This window comes from Typha latifolia, chromosome 11 (assembly GCF_019914945.1).
Source record: "Typha latifolia isolate L0001 chromosome 11, TyphaL0001v2, whole genome shotgun sequence".
In the NCBI taxonomy this organism is placed as follows: domain Eukaryota; kingdom Viridiplantae; phylum Streptophyta; class Magnoliopsida; order Poales; family Typhaceae; genus Typha; species Typha latifolia.
This window is the reverse complement of record NC_133096.1, coordinates 7,254,086-7,273,479: the sequence shown is the minus strand read 5'-3', so window position 1 is coordinate 7,273,479 and position 19,394 is coordinate 7,254,086. Positions and strand designations below refer to the sequence as shown.

At 35.9% G+C, this 19,394-nt stretch overlaps 3 protein-coding genes across 3 annotated transcripts; 2 read left to right on the top strand and 1 right to left on the bottom strand.

Annotated features, from left to right (window-relative positions):
• Nucleotides 1-2,579: 2,579 nt before the first annotated feature.
• On the bottom strand, nucleotides 2,580-5,754 carry LOC140797623 (uncharacterized). The gene is made up of 2 exons (XM_073151221.1): nucleotides 5,324-5,754; nucleotides 2,580-3,164 (listed from the first exon to the last, which is right to left on the bottom strand). The coding sequence occupies exons 1-2, from the start codon at nucleotides 5,626-5,628 to the stop codon at nucleotides 2,672-2,674; spliced, it is 798 nt and encodes a 265-aa protein (XP_073007322.1). The 5' UTR covers nucleotides 5,629-5,754; the 3' UTR covers nucleotides 2,580-2,671.
• A 427-nt stretch (nucleotides 5,755-6,181) lies between these two features.
• On the top strand, nucleotides 6,182-10,043 carry LOC140797624 (probable 3-beta-hydroxysteroid-Delta(8),Delta(7)-isomerase). The gene is made up of 4 exons (XM_073151223.1): nucleotides 6,182-6,410; nucleotides 6,711-6,857; nucleotides 6,965-7,073; nucleotides 9,595-10,043. Exons 1-4 carry the CDS (start codon nucleotides 6,269-6,271, stop codon nucleotides 9,851-9,853), a joined length of 657 nt encoding a protein of 218 aa, XP_073007324.1. The 5' UTR covers nucleotides 6,182-6,268; the 3' UTR covers nucleotides 9,854-10,043.
• Nucleotides 10,044-11,429: 1,386 nt separating this feature from the next.
• Nucleotides 11,430-16,842, top strand: LOC140797622 (probable protein S-acyltransferase 7). Its single transcript, XM_073151220.1, has 6 exons — nucleotides 11,430-11,645; nucleotides 11,780-11,936; nucleotides 12,968-13,150; nucleotides 14,832-15,143; nucleotides 15,748-15,981; nucleotides 16,068-16,842. The coding sequence occupies exons 2-6, from the start codon at nucleotides 11,820-11,822 to the stop codon at nucleotides 16,521-16,523; spliced, it is 1,302 nt and encodes a 433-aa protein (XP_073007321.1). The 5' UTR covers nucleotides 11,430-11,645; nucleotides 11,780-11,819; the 3' UTR covers nucleotides 16,524-16,842.
• The last annotated feature ends 2,552 nt before the right edge of the window (nucleotides 16,843-19,394 follow it).

Sequence of the window (19,394 nt, the reverse complement as noted above, 5' to 3'; positions counted from 1 at the left end):
TGTACACCCACACATTGTATATATAGGAGTGCGCATTATAGAATAAGGATCATAAAAGGAACATATTTCTTGAAATAATCTAAATTTTTTTGTGGAGGTTAAGCTTATAATATTGTTTCGGTGAACTACATCCACCAACTACAAGGGATATTTTAGTCAATTTATATAATATGTCCTTAATCTCTACTCCTTAAAGTAAAATAAGGAACACTTCAATTTAAATTTGTATTAACAAACATCCAAAATTTCTAAACTCTTTGAAGGTACCTAAATTGAGGTTAAAAAATAAGTGCATCTTAAACGTGTTTTAAGCTAACCCCGCTTCAAACGGCACCATATAAAGAATAGTCAGTCCAGCAAAGGAAGGGTAAGGAATCATTCCGCGTTGTAATTTTAACAACTCTTTTGCGTGATAGTGATACTATGCAAATGAACCTGTCAGGCAATCAATGGAGAAGTTTCGGATGAGAAGTTGACGAATTAATGACAGATGATATATATATATATATATATATATTATACAAATAGACTTTTGATAGAATATATTTAAAAAAAAAAGATGAACAGTCAAAGTACAAGCTTCTCAATTCCGTGTGTTCTTTTTTCCTACAAATAGCTCTAATGTCTACTGCTTTATGGTCAGAGTCTTCGCTATTCAACATTCTTCCATAGAAAACGTTTGAGAGATGATTTGATTACCAACAACTTGGCACCTCTGTGGATATTAGCTGCTCTACTCATTTAGCCTTGTCTGTTTTGAGGTTAGTAACGTCTAAATTGGTTCATAAACTCTTAAATTAGTTCAGTAATTAAACAAAATTTTTTTTAATTTTTTTATATCTAACTAAATTTACTCTTTAAAAAATTAAAACTAAAAAATAAGACTAACTAATTGAGTTCCATTTTTAACCTCAAACCAAATAAGACCTAATAACTAGTGACATCGTCAATAATTTATTCTTTATACTCATAAACGAGCAAGAAATACAAGTCACTTACAATGGGGGCTTTGAGTATTAAGCCGTCAGAATTCAGACTGCACCTGTTCAACCCGACCTGATTTTATTTCGGCGTGAAACCCGACTGAGACCGCCGGTCAGAATCGGAGTTCAAACAGGGCTGGAAGGCCCAAGCCCAGTAGGAAAACATGATTTGAACAGTGAAAAATTTGCCTCTTAACAATAATTAGGATTCTGATAATTGTTTAGCTGGCTGTTTAAAGTGGGAGGCCGCTAATTCTCAATAAAATAATTTTCAGATTTGATCATTACTAAATTGTACTTCCTCATGAAAGACAATCCATCAACAAAGAATAGAGATATATGGATTGTTTAATAGAAAGAGATGATCTATTAGTCAAATGGTGGCATTTCTATGCTGCCATCATTCATAAGTCTAAAGGCTCAAACATCCTTTCTACCAGCCTCTCAGCTACATCAGAATTTGGGAAGAACATAACACCAGCAATGCTGACAATTCCTGGGTTCTGGCTGTTGGGCAGAGAGTAAGTAGTGGCAAGCCCAAACTTTGGGTTGCCATGGGTGATGGGGCCATGCATCTTGAAGAGGAATGCCATTAACGAAGCATGTCAAATTGGAGAAGCTGAGGAGAAGAATAAGGGTGGCATATGATTTAGGAAAGCTTCATCTTGTTCTCCTGATTGCGTACTTGGATTTCTGTGTGTAGCTTACATAATAGAGCAAGGGTACGGGTGCAAACAAAAGGAAATGTGCTCTGGACTCCGGGAGTTCACTGCAGGATTTGGTTTGAAATATGCCAATAGAATAGAATTGCTTAAAGAATACACGCTCTCTGTTTCAACTTTCTAACAACAAACCAGGTTTTATCCAAACCAAGTTCCTCGCTGAAGTACACAGGAAAAAAATTGCATTTTCCTATGCCTAGTTTTATCTCTATCGAAGTAGGGTTGAAAATAGATCCGATATAGATTAGATAGTGATCAACCCATATCCGAATCCATATTTTAGTAAGAATACGAATTCAGTTACCGATATTAGACGAATAACAAAATCTAAAATCATATCTTAACTAAACGAATACAGATAATTTTCGAATAGAAAATCAGACATGATCGAATTTTCAACAAATTATAATATTAATAAAAAAAATATTAAGAGTTTCACCAAAAATAAATAAAATTTTTGTATGTCAAATACATATAAATTAGAGGAATTAATTTTTTACAAATAATATATAATACATCGTTAGTAATAATAACAATATTTACTATTTAAATAAGCAAACTAAAAACTATAAATTATTTTAAAAAATATATGGATAAACGAATATTTACCCATATCTAAATCCGTATCCAAAATTTTTTTAAAAATTCTATCTGTATCCGAATAAAATTTTTTTATTCGAATCGGATCGGATAGAGGGTCGGGTTAGAATTAATCCGACCCGTTTTCACCCCCACTAACGAGACATGCTCAACATTGAAATCATAAATAGCCAAGTTCGCAAAGCCTTATTTTCCCTCCATACATACAAACTCATCACATAATTTCAGCAAAAGGAAAGTGAAAGCTCAATGTAGGAACAACGGACTAGTGCTATTCCATCAATGGTATATGAATTTTAACTTGGATTATAATAACTGTCACTGTGTCTGATTTGAAATGAGAATAGAAGAGATGAACAAAGAAAATTACTTTCTTTTCTTTTCTTTATTTGACGATGCTTTATCCGATGATAGGTTAACAGAATTATTATCCAAACCATCCTTATCAGATGATGATTGGCTATGCACTTCTGCTACCACGAACCCAGAAGAGTACTTTTTGATCCTCAGGGAAATGAGAATACTGGATGCAATTCCAAGTAGAGGAAAAAGATACGAGTAGACCTGGGATTTCTTAGAGCCAGATGTGGAGGCCACAGCTGCACCAGCTAGGCTGCCAATGGATGTATTCTGTAGGATCATTGGTAGGCAGCCAACAATTGTTGGAAGAAGGAAATCAACAAGAAAACTAACTTTCGTTGCAGCTAAAGCGTAGTTGATGACATAGGAGGGCAAGGGTGAAAACCGAGCAAGAAGCACAAATTTCCAGCCATCTTGTTCAACTCCTCTAACAAGGAGATGGAAATATTTGCTACTCTGTGCCCACTCCATTGCTGATTTAGAGCTCCTGAAAATTGCACTGAACAAAACAAAGAACAAAATGCTGCTCAAAACAGAAAGGTGAATGAAAAATTTGAAGCATGCACATGGCTGTAATGAATGACACAAAAGCATGATACTAGAAACAAAAGGTCTTTTATGCAGGTTATATTCTTCACACATGTATACTACATTTTTGAGTTCTTTCAGTCCTATATTCTTCACACATGTATACTACGTTTTCGAGTTCTTTCAGTCCTATATGTCCCTTCACACAATGCTATGTGAAACAATTAATTAAGACATAGAATTCTGTAATTATATGGGTCACAGTAATCAGCATTATAAGCTATTCTTTTCTGTACAAACTAAAACCTGACCAGCAGGGATTCCTTGTGGTCAACTGAACAGCATAACATAAAGATGCAGTTCATTATAGGGATTAGCATCATGCCTAGTCAACTTATCTGTTATAAGACTTTCTATAATGTAAATCTTCAGTTGAAATCTCAACAGCATGAACCTCATTGTGGAAGACAAAGGTGATGTTCAAAATTGCAGTACATTCCCCTCTTTTCTGCTATTAGACTATTAAAGGTTTACTTATTATAATGTAGTGTCACAGAAAAAGCAAGAAAGAAAGCTAAATTGCATTGCTAAAGACAGGAAGAGAATTACAAAAGGAAGAAGATTACATCAACTTGTGGTTGTGATTAGTTAAAGTTGTAAAACAGAATATCACATTATTCAAATATTTATAGAAAATTAAATATAAAAACCCAAAGAAATCTTCGTCTAATAGACAATTGGTTGAAGATTGCCTTGACTATAGTAGTGCAATAGTATCAATAAAACATGAATCAAATTTAAAGCATCAAGTAGAAAAAAAATTCTTTCTTCCAGTAATGATGTTGGATAATTTTATCAAACGGTATAACAATATCATGCATGTTAAGTGAATATAGAGGATCTCACCACAATTTGGCTATAATGCGACTTAAGGATCAGGAGAAAATAAAAATAAAGAAAAAAAATCAAACAATTATCATGATATCATGGTTCACATGATCACATCACAATGACAATGCACCCAGTAACTATAAGAATGATATAATAGTAAGAAAACAAACAATTTTCTGCTTTGAAAACTGAATTGAATATGCCCTTCATATTTAATTTCTATACTGACAGGGGCATAGGGCTATATGGAGTTTATCGTAGTTTTATCAGGGTATGTGTGCAAATTTCGGACTTTTAGATGGAAAGTCTGTATACATCAAACTTTTGGGTGTCTTGCTATTCAATTTTATCAAACAAAAACTATCAATCAAGTTATCTTTTGTGGGATATATGCCCTAAACCCCCCAAAAAGGTTGTAATCTTCAAAAGAAGCATATCCAAGGAACTTACATTACAGAACTTTACTTGATCGTCAATCCACCATCATCTATCAACTTATTCTCTTTCCATGTCGGCATATTTACATTTAGGCGCTGAAATAAAGGTATCTAGGTCTTTCATCATATTCATATAATAGTATGGGATGCCAAAATAAATCCTCATAGATTCCACTGCACATAAGGATGAAACATTTATCTATTTAAAACTGAAAAAGACAATATGGATAAAAAATGCTAGTCATATGATTTTGATGCTTATTAGGGACAAGAACAATACAATAGAAAATTAACCAATACCCTTATACCATATCAACAAAAGGGTGGAAAGCTAGCTCACAATCCCACAAGATTAGGCAGAACAAGTGCCTTAACGCCTTTTCATGTCAAACATCTTCTCATCATCCTCTCTGGGAAAGCTTTCTTCCTCATTATTCTCAGAGAACGATTGACTGAATAAGTAAATCTTGGAATACAAGGGTTAATTTATCATCACTTCTAGTCTCAGGTCTCGCTTTACTTTTCACCAAAAAATCGAACTTTGATACATTACAAGAGGAATTTGCCAAAACGGAGCAAGCAATTGGGATCCAAATAATTAAAAATATAAATCAAGTATCATCGCAGTCCCCAACAAACTATTTTCCAATAAAATCTTCAATACACTAAAAAGAAAAGAAAACTACTTGAGTACGTTATTCCATCACACCCTAACCAATATAAAAAAGAACCCCTAAAATATGAAGAAATCTAGCTCATTTCTTCATGAAAGAACTAGATATATAAGGGAAAGAACACTGACCGTCCGATCCAGAAGGAGAGGGAAGCGCCAAGGACCTTGGCGGAGAAGACGCAGAGGACGGCGGGGAAGAATCCGAAGAGGAGGGAGGCGCCGGCCTCGAAGAACACGGCATAGGGTAGGCAGAGGGCCAAGGTGAGGGTGTGGGCCGCCACGTAGACGGGGATGGCCCACACGCCGAGCCTATGGGAGAGCTCCCGAAAGGTCGACAGCACGGCGTCCGGGTCCCACCCGTACCGCCGGCTCAGGCCCACGATGAGAGCGACGGCGAGTATTAACGAGCCGGTTCGGAGTAAACCCTTCGCCATCTTTTATCTTTCTTTACCTTTCTCCTCGTCCTCTTCTCGGCGTTCGGGACCGGCGAGCTATGTGATTTGGTTTTGCCCCCGTCTCGTTGGAGCTTGGGTTCGTTCCGCCCTCCCTCGAAGTCTAGTAGTCTACTCTTGACTAATGGATGTGCGGATCAAAATCGACGCCCGATCCAACATCGATTCGGATAATCGGGTCTACGGGCGTAGCTAGATGGGACCCATTTCCGCCTACCACGATCCAACTTGGATGGCCAGCGAAGAACTCGAAGTTTGGAAACCTAACCACGTGATTGATATAAAAATCCGACAGGGAGAGGAGATTGCTTCGAATCTTGATAGTTAATGCTTCGCCGGTGCATGGGATTTGGCTCGTATCTCTGGATCTCCCTAGGATGCAAGTTGGATACGTGACTCACTAACTTGGCCGTCCCTTTTCCTTCTCAAGAAAAGAAAAGAAACTGCTCATAGATCTCAAATTTAACTAAAGATAGGGTGTTATATACAAAGTCCCCTAGTGGTTATTATTGTGTACTTTATTAATACAGCTGCGAGTGGTTTGGCTATATCTCCTGTTGAATCGAGAGTCTGGAAGCAAGGGGAAGGATTCAAGAGAGAGAGAGAGGGAGGGAGAGAGACAATGGGAGAGTCCGACCACCCGTACGTGCCTCGAGATCTGCAACTCCCGGGCTACGTGCCGTGCTTCCTCTCGCAGTTCGACATCGTCGTCCCCTACCTCGCCTCCTCCCTCGTCGTCGTCGCCCTCATCTGGCTCGTCTCTGGTCCTTCTCTACTCCTTTTTATCTACTTTGCTTATTTCCCCGATTGATTTAACTGCTACGTACCCAGTTAACCATAGATCGAATCATTCGCAAGCGCTTAATTGCTAAAAGGAACTGATCTCTTTGGCATGCTCCGCTCCCTACCATCTTTTTGTGAGAATGCGCGTGAAAAAAAATTATTAACTTTTTTTTTAATCCGCTGTTTTGTCGACTATTTTAAAGAAAACCCACTCGGGATTTCTTCCGTTAGACAAAATTTAGCTGACCATAGTGGTAATTGGGTTTTTGGATTGGTTTCAGGGCGATGCGGGAAGATTGCAAAGATTGATAGGTTGCTAATGTGCTGGTGGGCGTTTACGGGGCTGACTCATATTATTCTAGAGGGGTACTTTGCATTTTCTCCCGAGTTCTACAAGGAAAAAACTCCGAATTTCCTTGCGGAAGTCTGTAAGTACTTATATTGTTTCTTACTTCAGATCCCCCTTGAAAAATGAGACTACACTTTGTGGGAATCTAGGTATATCAGAGTGTTTGATCATGATGAGAATTTACAGGGAAAGAATATAGCAAAGGTGACTCCAGATATGTCGCCAGAGACGCAGCAGTTGTTACTGTTGAAGGAATAACTGCTGCAATTGAGGGTCCAGCTTGCATTCTTGCTGTGTAAGACTTGATTTGCTCTCTGAAATCTCTTTTAGTTGTAAGGAGTTGTTTGCTTTATAGTTTTGGAATTGTGCGTCTTTCCATTATTTGCTTTCTCAAAATTAATAACATTTATTATAGCACCTGAAAGTATAATGGGCTAGAGAAGGGGGGAAGGACTCATTACTGGGTTGAAATAATGCTTCTACATAAGTCAATATGGGCCATTTTAAGTAAGTTTCCCTAACGGGTGTAACTCACATGTTTCTAGTTTGTTTAGTTATTGTAATTCTTTGCGGCATCCCCTAATAAGTAATTAAGTATGATGTCTTTGTTTGGTATATTAAGTGATCTACAATGTGTCTTCTTGCCAACAATTGCTTCTAGTGCCTTTAGGAAAGCCAATATGATGTTCCCTAGTGCCAATATATGATATTTGAAGGATAAGGTTTGTATGAATAAGTTTATGGCTTCTAAATGGTGTGTGCTAGATTTTTTATTTGATCAGCTTGCTAATACTTGTTATTTAGTGCCACAAAAAGAAGTAATCACAGAGGTGTAACATTATTTGAGATCCTTTTCTGCAGATGAGCCTAAATTATGGCTTAAGTAACAGCATATCTTAGTCTTTTGTTGAGCAGAGAGGGTGGTAATCCAAGTCAAGCTACACCAAGCTGGGGTGAACTTTCAGCAAGATCCATGGGCTTTAGGCTTTAGTTGAATCCAGTCTAGACCAAACTGCATAGACAGTTTGGACTTGGTTGACCTCACTTAGTCTTGAAATTTTATTATTTATCAAAAATTTAAGCTGAGGCCGCACAAAACTTAATTGATTTAAAAACTTGATCAGGCCTAGTTGGCTATAGAAAGCAATCCAGGAGATGCTTTTCTGCATTGGCAAGTCTATCCGATCAGGTTGACCTGTTCTTTTGCATCTATAGACTAGGTAGGTCTCAGCCGGTAAAAATAGGAAGTTTATTTTTATCAGTAGCCTAAAGAGTAAGTTGTATTATTCTTTTTGTTCTACTTAAGCTAGCAACTTTTTTTTCCAATTACTTTTGATGTTTTTTTAAATTATTTTCTGATTTATGTAGGCTGTTGTTCCATATTCCTGTTCTAACTTATTAATTTGGACAAATCTATATGTGATGCACTTATTACCTTTCTATTTCCATTTGTTATTTATCTTATGTGTCTATGGTAGATATGTTTCGGTAATCTTAATTCTTAATAAATTACCTTCAGTGTCTGTGAGTGAATTTCTCTTCTACTAATCTTGATTTGGTTTATGTGAATGAGCCAAATTTGGATTTTTAGAACAGTTGTGCGCTTGTACCTTACATTTTAGAACAAACCTAATTTCAAATTATCTTCTTCCCATGTCTAGTCAAGTCCTTTTATGTTTTTTTTTTCTCTTAAAAGCCCCCTGGGCAAAGCTTTTGTTTATGTAAATGAGCTAAATTTGGCTTTTTTAGATCAATTGCTCACTTGCGACTCAGTTTTAATTTTTAAAACGAACTTTAATTACAAGTTATCTTCTTCCCATGTCTAGTCAAGTCCAATGTTTTGAGATATTTACGGAAAATTGTTGCTTGGTTGGGTGAACCTAAGTGCAATTAGGAAGGTAATCTATGCAAGTGTAGTTTTCATAGCAGGTCCCTTCTGATTTTTTTTACAAAAGAACTTAACACCAATTTGATTCCATGCTAATACTCGATTATTCACGTGTCAATTCTTTAAAGGTTTTTCATCTTTTAAGTTGTGCTTTTGTTAGAGCAAACCATTATTGTTGGGCAAAGACTTAGATGATTATGATCTTTGTGATATGAACTTTTTTCTTACGCACATCAACCAGTTATTTGCTGACAGCTCCATGGGGAGAGGTCTGATGTCAGCTTCTGTATCTCATGCATTCTGTGACTGGAAGTTGTGCTATAAATAACATATGCAATATTCTTAACCATTGGTCACCCTGTGGTATTCATTTATCTTGTTATGATCTACATGCTGAGATGTAACTCAATTATCTAAAAGAATGCCCTGTGTAACATAGTTTTGAATGCAAGTCGATGGCAGTTTCGAAAATGCAAGTATCTTAAGATTTTTCCGGTGAAAGACTATTCTATACGTACAATATTGCATAAATACAAGAGGTTACTTGCATGGTGATACGAAGTTCTGTTGTACATCAAAGTATCAAACTATGCACAATATGCATACTAATACCTGTATGTGTACAGCATAAGACAGAAACATTACTTACTCAAAATAGTTTTCCTTCAATTTATTAACATATACTTTAACTTAGTAATTTGGGAGTATGTTGCCATTCTCTTTCTGTCTATTAGCCTGTCAACCATGTTAGTGATTTGATCCAACTAGGTAGTGTAAGAAAGATAATCATGAAGTATGTTTCTTATATGTTGGACAACTAGCCATTCCTGTTCAATGACATCTCACAAGAACTACTTTGACTGTTGCAAGCGTTAGGTACTTCCTTTTATCCTTATCGTTCTCTAATATTAACGTTGTAACGTCACAGGTTTGCAATCGCAACAAGAAAGTCTTACAGTTATATTCTCCAGTTCGCCATTTGTCTTGGCCAACTCTACGGTTGCTTGGTTTACTTCATTACCGCATATTTAGAGGGCGACAACTTCTCAACCAGCCCGTACTATTACTGGGCATACTATGTTGGAGCAAACAGCTCATGGGTTGTTATACCAACAATGATTGCAATCAGGAGCTGGAAGAAGATTAGCGCAGCATTCCAAGTTGAGAAGAAAACAAAAACTCGTTGAACTCGGATTCATTGAGAATTTCGTGCTAAGCAGAGTTAGAAATTTCGGTGCTACTACTCCCTCATTTATTATATGAAGCACACTTCTGAAACTGTAACTTTTGTGCACTTTGATGTCTTGAATTAATTTGTAATGGAGGTTGATTTGTTGAATAATCTGTGTAGCAGCAGACTTATCATGTTGGACTCAATATTGCTAAGAAATTTTTTACTTTTTTCAGCATTAACTAAGAAGGATCCTACATTATTTGATTAGCTTTTCGTTCTAAAAGCAAGATTGGAAGACATTGGTGATTCAACAGCGGCAAAATTTGTTTTAAAAGGAGAGGGCCCCTTCCATGTTGGCTAATGTACGCTAGTATGTCAATTATGCATATAGATTGTGGTTTGAAATGATATAATGTCCGATAGATAAAAAAACATATATATATATATATATATATAGATAATTTTAAGAAAAATTAAATTTTGCATCCTCTTGTTTTCTCTTACTATTGTTATTTAAAAACCCTTGTATTGTCTAATATTTAGGGTTCATGGTACGGTCTTAAAAAATCAATTGAAAGGATTTTTGTGCCAATAAAAAGAAAATACGGGAGTCGAATGGTGCATGTTTAAGATGTAGGCAAATATTTCAATACCCTTCTAAAATTTATAATCTTAATTTAATGGTTATAATATTCTAGTTTTTTGGAATCGATTCTAAAATCATATTACGTAAAAAATAGTATATTAATTAAGAAGATTTTATTAGTGTGCCTAACTTTTGGATTACATGTTCTTTTTTTCTGTTAAGATTTCTCTCTCTTAGATATGATTGTGATAGATATAATTATGCTTTAATTGTAGGAGATATTATTTAACATTAAATTACTTAAATTTGATTATTTGGAGATAAACTTTAATGTAAATTTAATTCTCTATCTCTATCTATTATTAATGAGAGATACATGTAAATAATAAAATTTAATTAAACTTTTGTCAAGTTAATTATAAAAAGATATCAATACCCTTATTATATATATACATTACTCCCCGATAAGAATATATATGTCTTTTTACTTGATAAATTATTAAAATAATATAATTATCAAAAAATAATATATAATATAATATATTTAAAAAATAATAATTACCTATTAAACCGGTAATATCTTTTAAATTTTAACCATTAGATCTTCATTAGATAAACAATTAAAAAATGCAACAGGTGCAGAAAATGCTTGGGTCTTTCCATTTCTTAATCCTGTTCCCATTTAGTTTAATATTTCTTTTATAAATGATTATAGTAAGATGGCCTAAAACTGATCACGTGTTTATCACGTGATATATATATATATGGGAAAAGAAAATCTAACGGAATAACTAATAGGAGCGATTTTTATATCCAATTCACTCTATTCCCAATGTGAACAAGGCCCAAGAGGTTCGATATAACTATCGGCTTATCATTCATTCCTCACATAGAGAGGAGGCAACGGCCCACGACGACGCCTCGTCAACCGTAATCACTTCCTATCCTTCCCGTGCGACCCTCCGAGCCTTTCTCGGCCTGCTAATTTACGGAATTACCCTCAAACATAAACAATAATGCAAATCGCGGACCGTCTCGTTAACACGCCCGCGTCTGCATCTTTTTTTAGCTCCTCTCCTCCTCCTCCTCCTCGTCGCGCCAGCCGGAGCCACGAGATTTACTCGGCGCTCAACTCCAGCGATCTCCCTCTTCCTCCGCAGATGTACGTGGTGAGCTTACCGGCGGGGATAGCTATTCCGGGAGACAGGGGCTAGTGGGGGTAAATCTCATTCGGAATCTTTACACCTTATCCTGGCATTATAATTAGCGAGCCTTTACGTATTGTATCGGAAGACGTACAAAATTTATCTTGATTTATTCCTCCTCCTTTGTGTCTCGTGCACGGATAAGTAGATTTATTCGATCGACATATGCTGGGTATCGACGGAGAAGGATGGTGGGGAGGTATAAGGCTCCTCGACCCCGTCGCGTGACCGGTTCGAATCAGCGTATCATCGAAACCGTCAGCCCGCCACCGAAGCGGGTCTATCAAGTCTGGAAAGGAAGCAATGTGAGGTTTCTTACATTCTTTGCCACCATTTCTTTAGTTGGTTTTGTTAGTCTTTTCTCAATTCAATGATATGTTGTCAACTTGCTAGTTATTCGGAAAGCTTAAGACGTCAGGGAATGTTATATACTTATATTCTAACACTCTTATGCAATTCTCAGCTCGAGATATTTTAATAGGCCTAGGAAGTAAATTTTGAATTCAATAGGTGAATTTTTATACATTTAAATAAAAAATAGACAAATAGGCTTGGCTGGATTCAAACTGAGGACATCCTGCTTTGGTAGCGTATTAGTTCACCAATTGTTTTAAAAGCTTAAGTTGATACCATCTAACATCTGATATCATTTATTATCTTAGTATTCACATTGTCATGAAATTGCGTGAGTAATTCAAAGTAGGTTGCATTCTCCATAACGATGTTGAAGAATCTATGAAGCAGTTAATCTTCATGTATTACCTGTCATCCATTTCTTAAGAATAGGTTGCTTCAGATCTTGAAGCAAGAGATACACCCAGATACATATTTTACATCTCTTACTTTTTCAATAACTTACCAGTCAACCAGCTTTAATTTTGATACTCTAAAACTTGTCGACATATCCTCATTCTCATGAATGTTTTAGATTATATCTGGTTCTCATCAGTTGTAGGAGAGGGGATCTATAACCTGTCTTTGCCTTGGCAGAGTCCTACCCCTTGGTTAATTTCAGTAATTTGGATTGCTACTGAGACATGCCCTTTTAAACTCAAATAAGTCTAACCTTGCATAATGTGTTCTTGTGTTAACATGATTGTATTTTGTGTACGTTTTAGATCTCTAAGCATCAAAGGCATGTAAAAACATGATTCTCTGGTTTGTCTAACTAATGTGTACTTGGTTTGCACGCAGCTGATATCCATGTATTGTAATGAGTTAAAAATAACTGTTTCATTTATCTTTCTTTTAACTTTCTTGTAGTTTGGATAGCAAATTAGTTTGTTAATTGTATTTTACTGGAAGTTAATAGGTTAGCTTTTTAATAATTCTGCAGATATTCTGTCTCAGAGGGAGGCTTATATTTGGTCCAGATTGGAGCTCATTGTTGATTACTGTGGTTCTAATAGTTGTGCCAGTTATCCTATTTGCTGTGTTTGTTTCACTTAGGTTGGTTAACGACCTCCATCACCAGTTCGGGAATCTCGTTCTAGCTGTAGCTGTTGTTTTCGCAACATATGTGAGTTTCCCATCTGCTGTTTTATCTACCACTATACAATAATACTTATAACATCAACCTTTTTATTCACTTTGTCTACTGTAATTCATAGTTTATCAATCTTTTTATTCATTTTGCCAATTTGATGGGGATTCATTCATGAAGTGTGGGATGTTGGATATACATTAAATGATTAGGGAGTAGTATAATGGTCCAAACATGTCCAGGAAATTTCCTTTAGTTCACCAAAAGAATGATCTGGTTGAAGTTGGAGGATAACTCATGAATTTATCATCACTTGAAGCTGCAATGAGAGGCTCACATTAGGTATATTACATGCAGTTAGTATCCTTTTTGACAACTGCATGTTATTACCCTTACTTGTAAAACTATGTATCATCCAAGAATAACAATAACATGAAAAGTTCTCATACTAAGTTCTTCAAACATTCATTGAAATAGTTTCAAAAATGGCAAGCCATTTAAGGATTTTTACTGGAAATTTTGCTCTTTTATATCATTTCCTCAGTTTACTTATTGTACCAATATGCAGATTTCTTATCCGTGTAAATATATTTTGTGGCTGGTAAATGCCTTTTTAATATATCATTTCCATTGATAAATCAAATTCATATATTTACAAACTTTTAGTCATCCTTCTTGAACTCTCTACCTTTCTGAAAGTTGAATTATTATAGCTGGGCCTAAAACTGTCCTTGTCCAAAAACAAATAGTTATGACATTATTAATCCTCATTCTTCCTTACAAGGAACTGAAAAGTCAATATAGGCCAAGAACTATGATATAGAAGTTCAAATTTGGAAGAAAAGCAAATCTTTAATTTGGAAGAGGAAGGACGCAAATACCATATTAATCAAATGGTCTATGTTGTACTTTTATTTTCTATCTCTTATCTTTGTGTCAATCAGGATAATCATGGTTTGAGATTTCATGGAACTTCAATGCTCTGTAGATACTGACAGTGTTGTTCTTTTGAAGTATAATTCAACGAAGTTGAGCAAACAATCTCTCTTGCAAGTTGAGCTTGTCATTTTCTTCCACCTATCTTGCCTATTTAGGTTGTTGGGTAGATTGTTGAGTCCTCGTCTATTCAGATACCCTCCTTAAATCAAGCAAGATTGTATTCTTATAGGATTTCAAATATTGGAGAAGCAAAGTCGATCTCTACGCATTCCTGCAGAGCTGCATATAGAATTTCAAGTATCAGACAAGAAATGTGAACTAATGGTCCTTATATGTCTGTGTAAAATAGGGCGAGCTACTTAGAAGTTAGAAGGAAACATGTAGAATCGATCTTCAATCAGTCACAGGATTCTGTCATTCCATACTTCAGTCTGATCAGCTTGTTACTTTCCTGAGCAGTTCAATTGATAAAAGAAGAATTGTATGAAATTCCAACCACTAATGTCCTCATATCAATCATCAGCTGACCTGATTTGGAAACATGTTTTAGGAAGTTGTACATGTGGGATTCAACTATCACATATCTGAGAAATCAAGAGGCTGGTTCAGTTTTTATTCTCTTATGGATGACCTTTATATTATGTTCATTAGTCGATGAAAATGAAATAATAATTACATGCTGCAACTATCTGGAATTACTTTTCTAGCATACCATACTCTTTTATCTCTTGAATAAAAGCAATAGTTAATTGGACTGTTTGATGTCCGATATGTACAGGTTATCGTTCTTTTGTTTCTCACTGCTGGCAGAGATCCAGGAATTGTTCCTCGTAATTCACACCCTCCAGAACCAGACGATGATGGTGGCATCTCACCATGTTTATCCACAGAGTGGACTGGAAGCCAAAATGGCGCATCATCTCTGCCACCCACTAAAGATGTTCTTGTGAATGGTGTTGTTGTCAAGGTCAAATACTGCAACACATGCATGCTGTATCGCCCTCCTCGTTGCTCCCACTGCTCAATCTGCAATAACTGTGTTGAGCGCTTTGATCATCACTGTCCATGGGTTGGGCAATGCATTGGAAAGGTGTGCTTTTGATACTCTCTTCTTTTACTACCTCAAGTCCTTTAATCATTTTAGACTAGCAAATCATGTGATTCCTTTTAATGAATAATGATATAACTAGGATCTGTCAATCATAAAATTTGCGAGATGCCAATATCTCTAATCTTCAAGGATTTTGTGACTGGATATACATGTGTGGTTATTGGCTATGCATTTGCTATGTTTTTCCTATTAGCTTTAAATCTGCCTAATATTTGTATATTGAAATTATGTTGAAGATGTGTGTTTGTACTCTCTTTGAGTTAACAAATTTTAACTTCTGTTGCTGGTTTTCTGCCCAAGTTCTTGCAACTTCAAAAGTCAAGGAGTATATCTACTTGTTATTTAGTTTCTCGTGTTATCAGGTGTTGATGCATACCTATGGAAGTGATATTGTTCTTCCTTTTTTCCTTCATGGCACTAAGCTTGACTAAGCAATCTCACAAGATCAACCAATTTTTTTGGGGGGGAGTTGCTATGATCATCCTACTACAAATGACAGATTATCAATTAAATTTCAAATTTTGTATTTGCTTCTTTTTTTATAAGGCAATGCTAGCTGATTAGTTTACTTTTCTATGTGCAGAGAAACTACCGCTACTTTTTTATGTTTGTGTCCTCCACAACTCTACTATGTTTATATGTCTTCACATTCTGCTGGGTGCACCTCAAGAAGACTATGGATGCATACAAATGCCAATTATGGACAGCTATTATTGGATCACCTATTTCTAGTTTTCTTATATTATATACCTTCATAGCGGCTTGGTTTGTAGGAGGGTTGACAGTCTTTCACCTTTACTTAATTTGCTCCAATCAGGTTTGATTTTTACTGAAGCTATATCTCTCTGTTATAGTTTGTATAGGTTGTTCGAAACAAGACCTGAAAACTCTTTTTGACTGCAGACCACATATGAGAACTTTCGAAATCGCTATGATGGTAAAAGAAATCCTTATAACCATGGATGCGCTAGCAATATCATTGAGATGTTCTTTTCAAGAATACCGAAGTCCAGGAACAATTTCCGAGCTAAGGTGAAAGAGGAGTCAGGCGTCTTCTTCTCTCCCCACTCTTTGGAGAATGCTATAAGCTCAGATATCACTAAAATAAGCTTTGATTTAGAGGTAGGTGGGAAGCGGGAGATTTTAGCTTCAGAGGAGTTTGATGATATACAATGTCAGATAGAAAACCTGAGTGGGTTGGAAAGATGTGGCACTCGACCACAGCGTCCAAGCTGGAGTAGTATCACAGACAGCTGGGAAATAACACATGATTTTGAGGCATTGTCTGCTGATTTTGGAACAGAACCAGGATTTACTGAGAGAGTAAGGAACCATGGAAGTTATCAATCATTCCTTTGAAAGGCTTGTCTTTGTACAATGTTGTTGTTAATCAAGCTAACTTCGGAAAAGTGTCAGATTGTAATTACTGGATATAAACAAGAAAATCAAGAGCTGTAACATGCATGCAAGAAAGTACTTTTTGTGGAGCTGGGTTATTTGTACATGTCTTCTAAGGGAAGAACCAGTTATGTTAGTACTCTTATATTTGAGTCTTGTGTACTCGTGATTGTTAACCTGTCCAAGATCTGGGCATCTGGAACAGAATTTATTGGTTAAAAGCCTTGGCTTTTGATGTATGCTTCTACTGCTTCTACATTATAAAGTTGTTGTTCATGTTCTTCCAAGAGTCAATTTTTCTTTTGCTTACCTCTGTTCCACTGAATCCTTAACCAAGTAATTCTACCTGGAGATTATTATCTATTCCTAATCACTCCAAAACAATTTATCAGACCAAGCTGCAACTTGGAATGCTTCCATGAGTCCTAGAAAATCTTATATCCATGGATGTCTACAATGTTAACCATTACCCTCAGTGACAATGTGTCTCAAAGAATATGGCAGATACTTTGGGTTTATTTCTCTCCTTTCCTTAACTGTAAGAAAACCAGCCCGATAAAATTTTTATCTTGAAGTTGAGAGACACTGCTCATGAGTACTTGCTACTTTGCTAGATAACTATTCTGCCACTTGCAAGTACATATGAGTTCAATGTATCAGCATCAGTGAAAGATTTGGATGCTCTTGGAGTGGCCTTTGGAATTGGGCCCAAACCTCATCTGAGAAGATAGATTCTTTCATAAAATACTATCACCTAACAAATCTTCAAGATATGATCGAGGTCAACACCTGCATGGTATATATTTCTAGATGTTTGACAACTGATCAAATGAGATAATATGAAAATAATGCTAGCTCTTTAAAGGAGATTCTTCAATTCAAGGCAAGTGGAATGGATATTTTCAAGGGATTTTTCTCTAAACATAATTTGGTCTTCAAATAGACATTTTGCGAAATATTATGTAGATAATTTTGAGCCAACCAGAAAGGACTTGTGTCTTCATCAAAAGCAGAAATCAATTATGTGAAATATTCCTGAACTCACCCTACTTTACGAAATATTTTGGAAAGAAGATTATTTAAAATTTTGAAATTATATTCATTCCATGCACATATGTGGCAAAGTGGCATAATATGGTTGTAGAATAACCACAAGGCATGAGCAGAATCCTGAAGTTGCCTAAAATAACTAAAGAGAACCAAATTCAACTATAATCCAATAACTTGTTAGTTAGATAGACAGGAAGAGAAAAGGTGGCAAAGATTTGATTTCACTTTATGTCCTTGCTTATCCTCCTCATCTCTTACATATTCTTGTCTGTCTAACCACAATAAATTCTATTTCTCATGAAGTCAACTAGATGAGAAGCAACTTGAATCAAAATTATAGACTTGGAATTTTGAACCTTTATCTCCTCTATTCAACACTTGCCAAGTGTATTGAAGCCTCATGCATTCGTCTTGGCCTTACTTTCGGCTCACTACTGTTGACCTATTAATGTTGGTAATAGTCAATCTAGTATCTTTAGCTTTTATTGTTAGGATTTGCTGCCATCTGGATAAGCTGGTAGGCAGAATGTAATAAAGAAAGAGATATATTCTGTGGGGTTGTTAGGCAAGTGGGAATGAGATAGTGTGGAACCAAGGCATGCCCATAAGATTCTGTCAACTCCATCAGTTAAAGCTTAGCATAGTAGAAAACTTCTATATAAGTTCATGGTGGCAAATACTTGGAGGAGCCAAGAAGAGAAACTGACATCATTTGTTTCTTAAACTCCATCATGGCATTTGGGAATTCTACACTGAGGTGTTTGTTCTTTGTCTCCCTTAAAGGCCTCCATACTGGAGTACTTGGGGAAACAGGAGAGCAAACACCTCATCTTGGATTACTGCCATATGATTCACACCTCTCTCAGCTTGAAGTCTAGAAAGTAATTCATGCCAAGGTAAATATATTTCTTCTCCTACTCTGGAATGAAGACTGACCTATTTATATATCATAAATTCCTTGGTTTTTTTTTTCTTTGTTAGGAAATCTTATCATGAGCTTTCTACGGTAGTGATAGGGTCAAAATATATATATATGTCAAACACTATTAAGTTTTGTCACATTGCTTTAGTTACTTGAATCCAACTTCTCAAGGCTCTCAAGGCTAGTCGCATGTGAAATATCTTTCGTGATTTTGTGATAACTGCATATGTCTATTTATTCAATAGTCTAATGGTATAAACAACTAAAAAAAACCATGCCCTTATCCTAATTGAGAATCTAAGAAAAACTCATGAAGTGGCTGCTGTAAGAAGGCCTTGATACTTGTGTTGCCACTGTAAGCCAATTGTGAGGAGAAAGGTGGCCATGTAAGGTGGAGAAAGTTAATGTGTCATGTGTGTGTTTGTGAGGGAATTTGTGAATTTTTTTAACTCCTTTTGGTTTACATAGATCGACTGCAATCCAATTGTCTTTCCTGCTTGGTCATCAAATGATTAAGACCTTCTTTCTATTTTCCCGCCTGTTGTTTTGTTTATTTGCAATACTTTTATTTTTCAACAGCTAAGGATATATATAAGGAAAGAGTGCGCAGCTAGAGTCATTCTAGATTTCCATTATTACATGATCACTCCCATACGATCAACTTTTCTTACTCTAATCAATAATACAGATGGTATTTTTCTGAAAGAAATCACACAAGGTATGAAATAAAACAGGAAGACGCAGTAGACCTCAGCCCGCAACAAATATCACAAGAAAAAGAAAGGATTTAACAAATGTTAAAAATTGACTCAAATTTAATTTTCAGCAAATTTCAGTATGTATCAATATTTCTGTGCCAA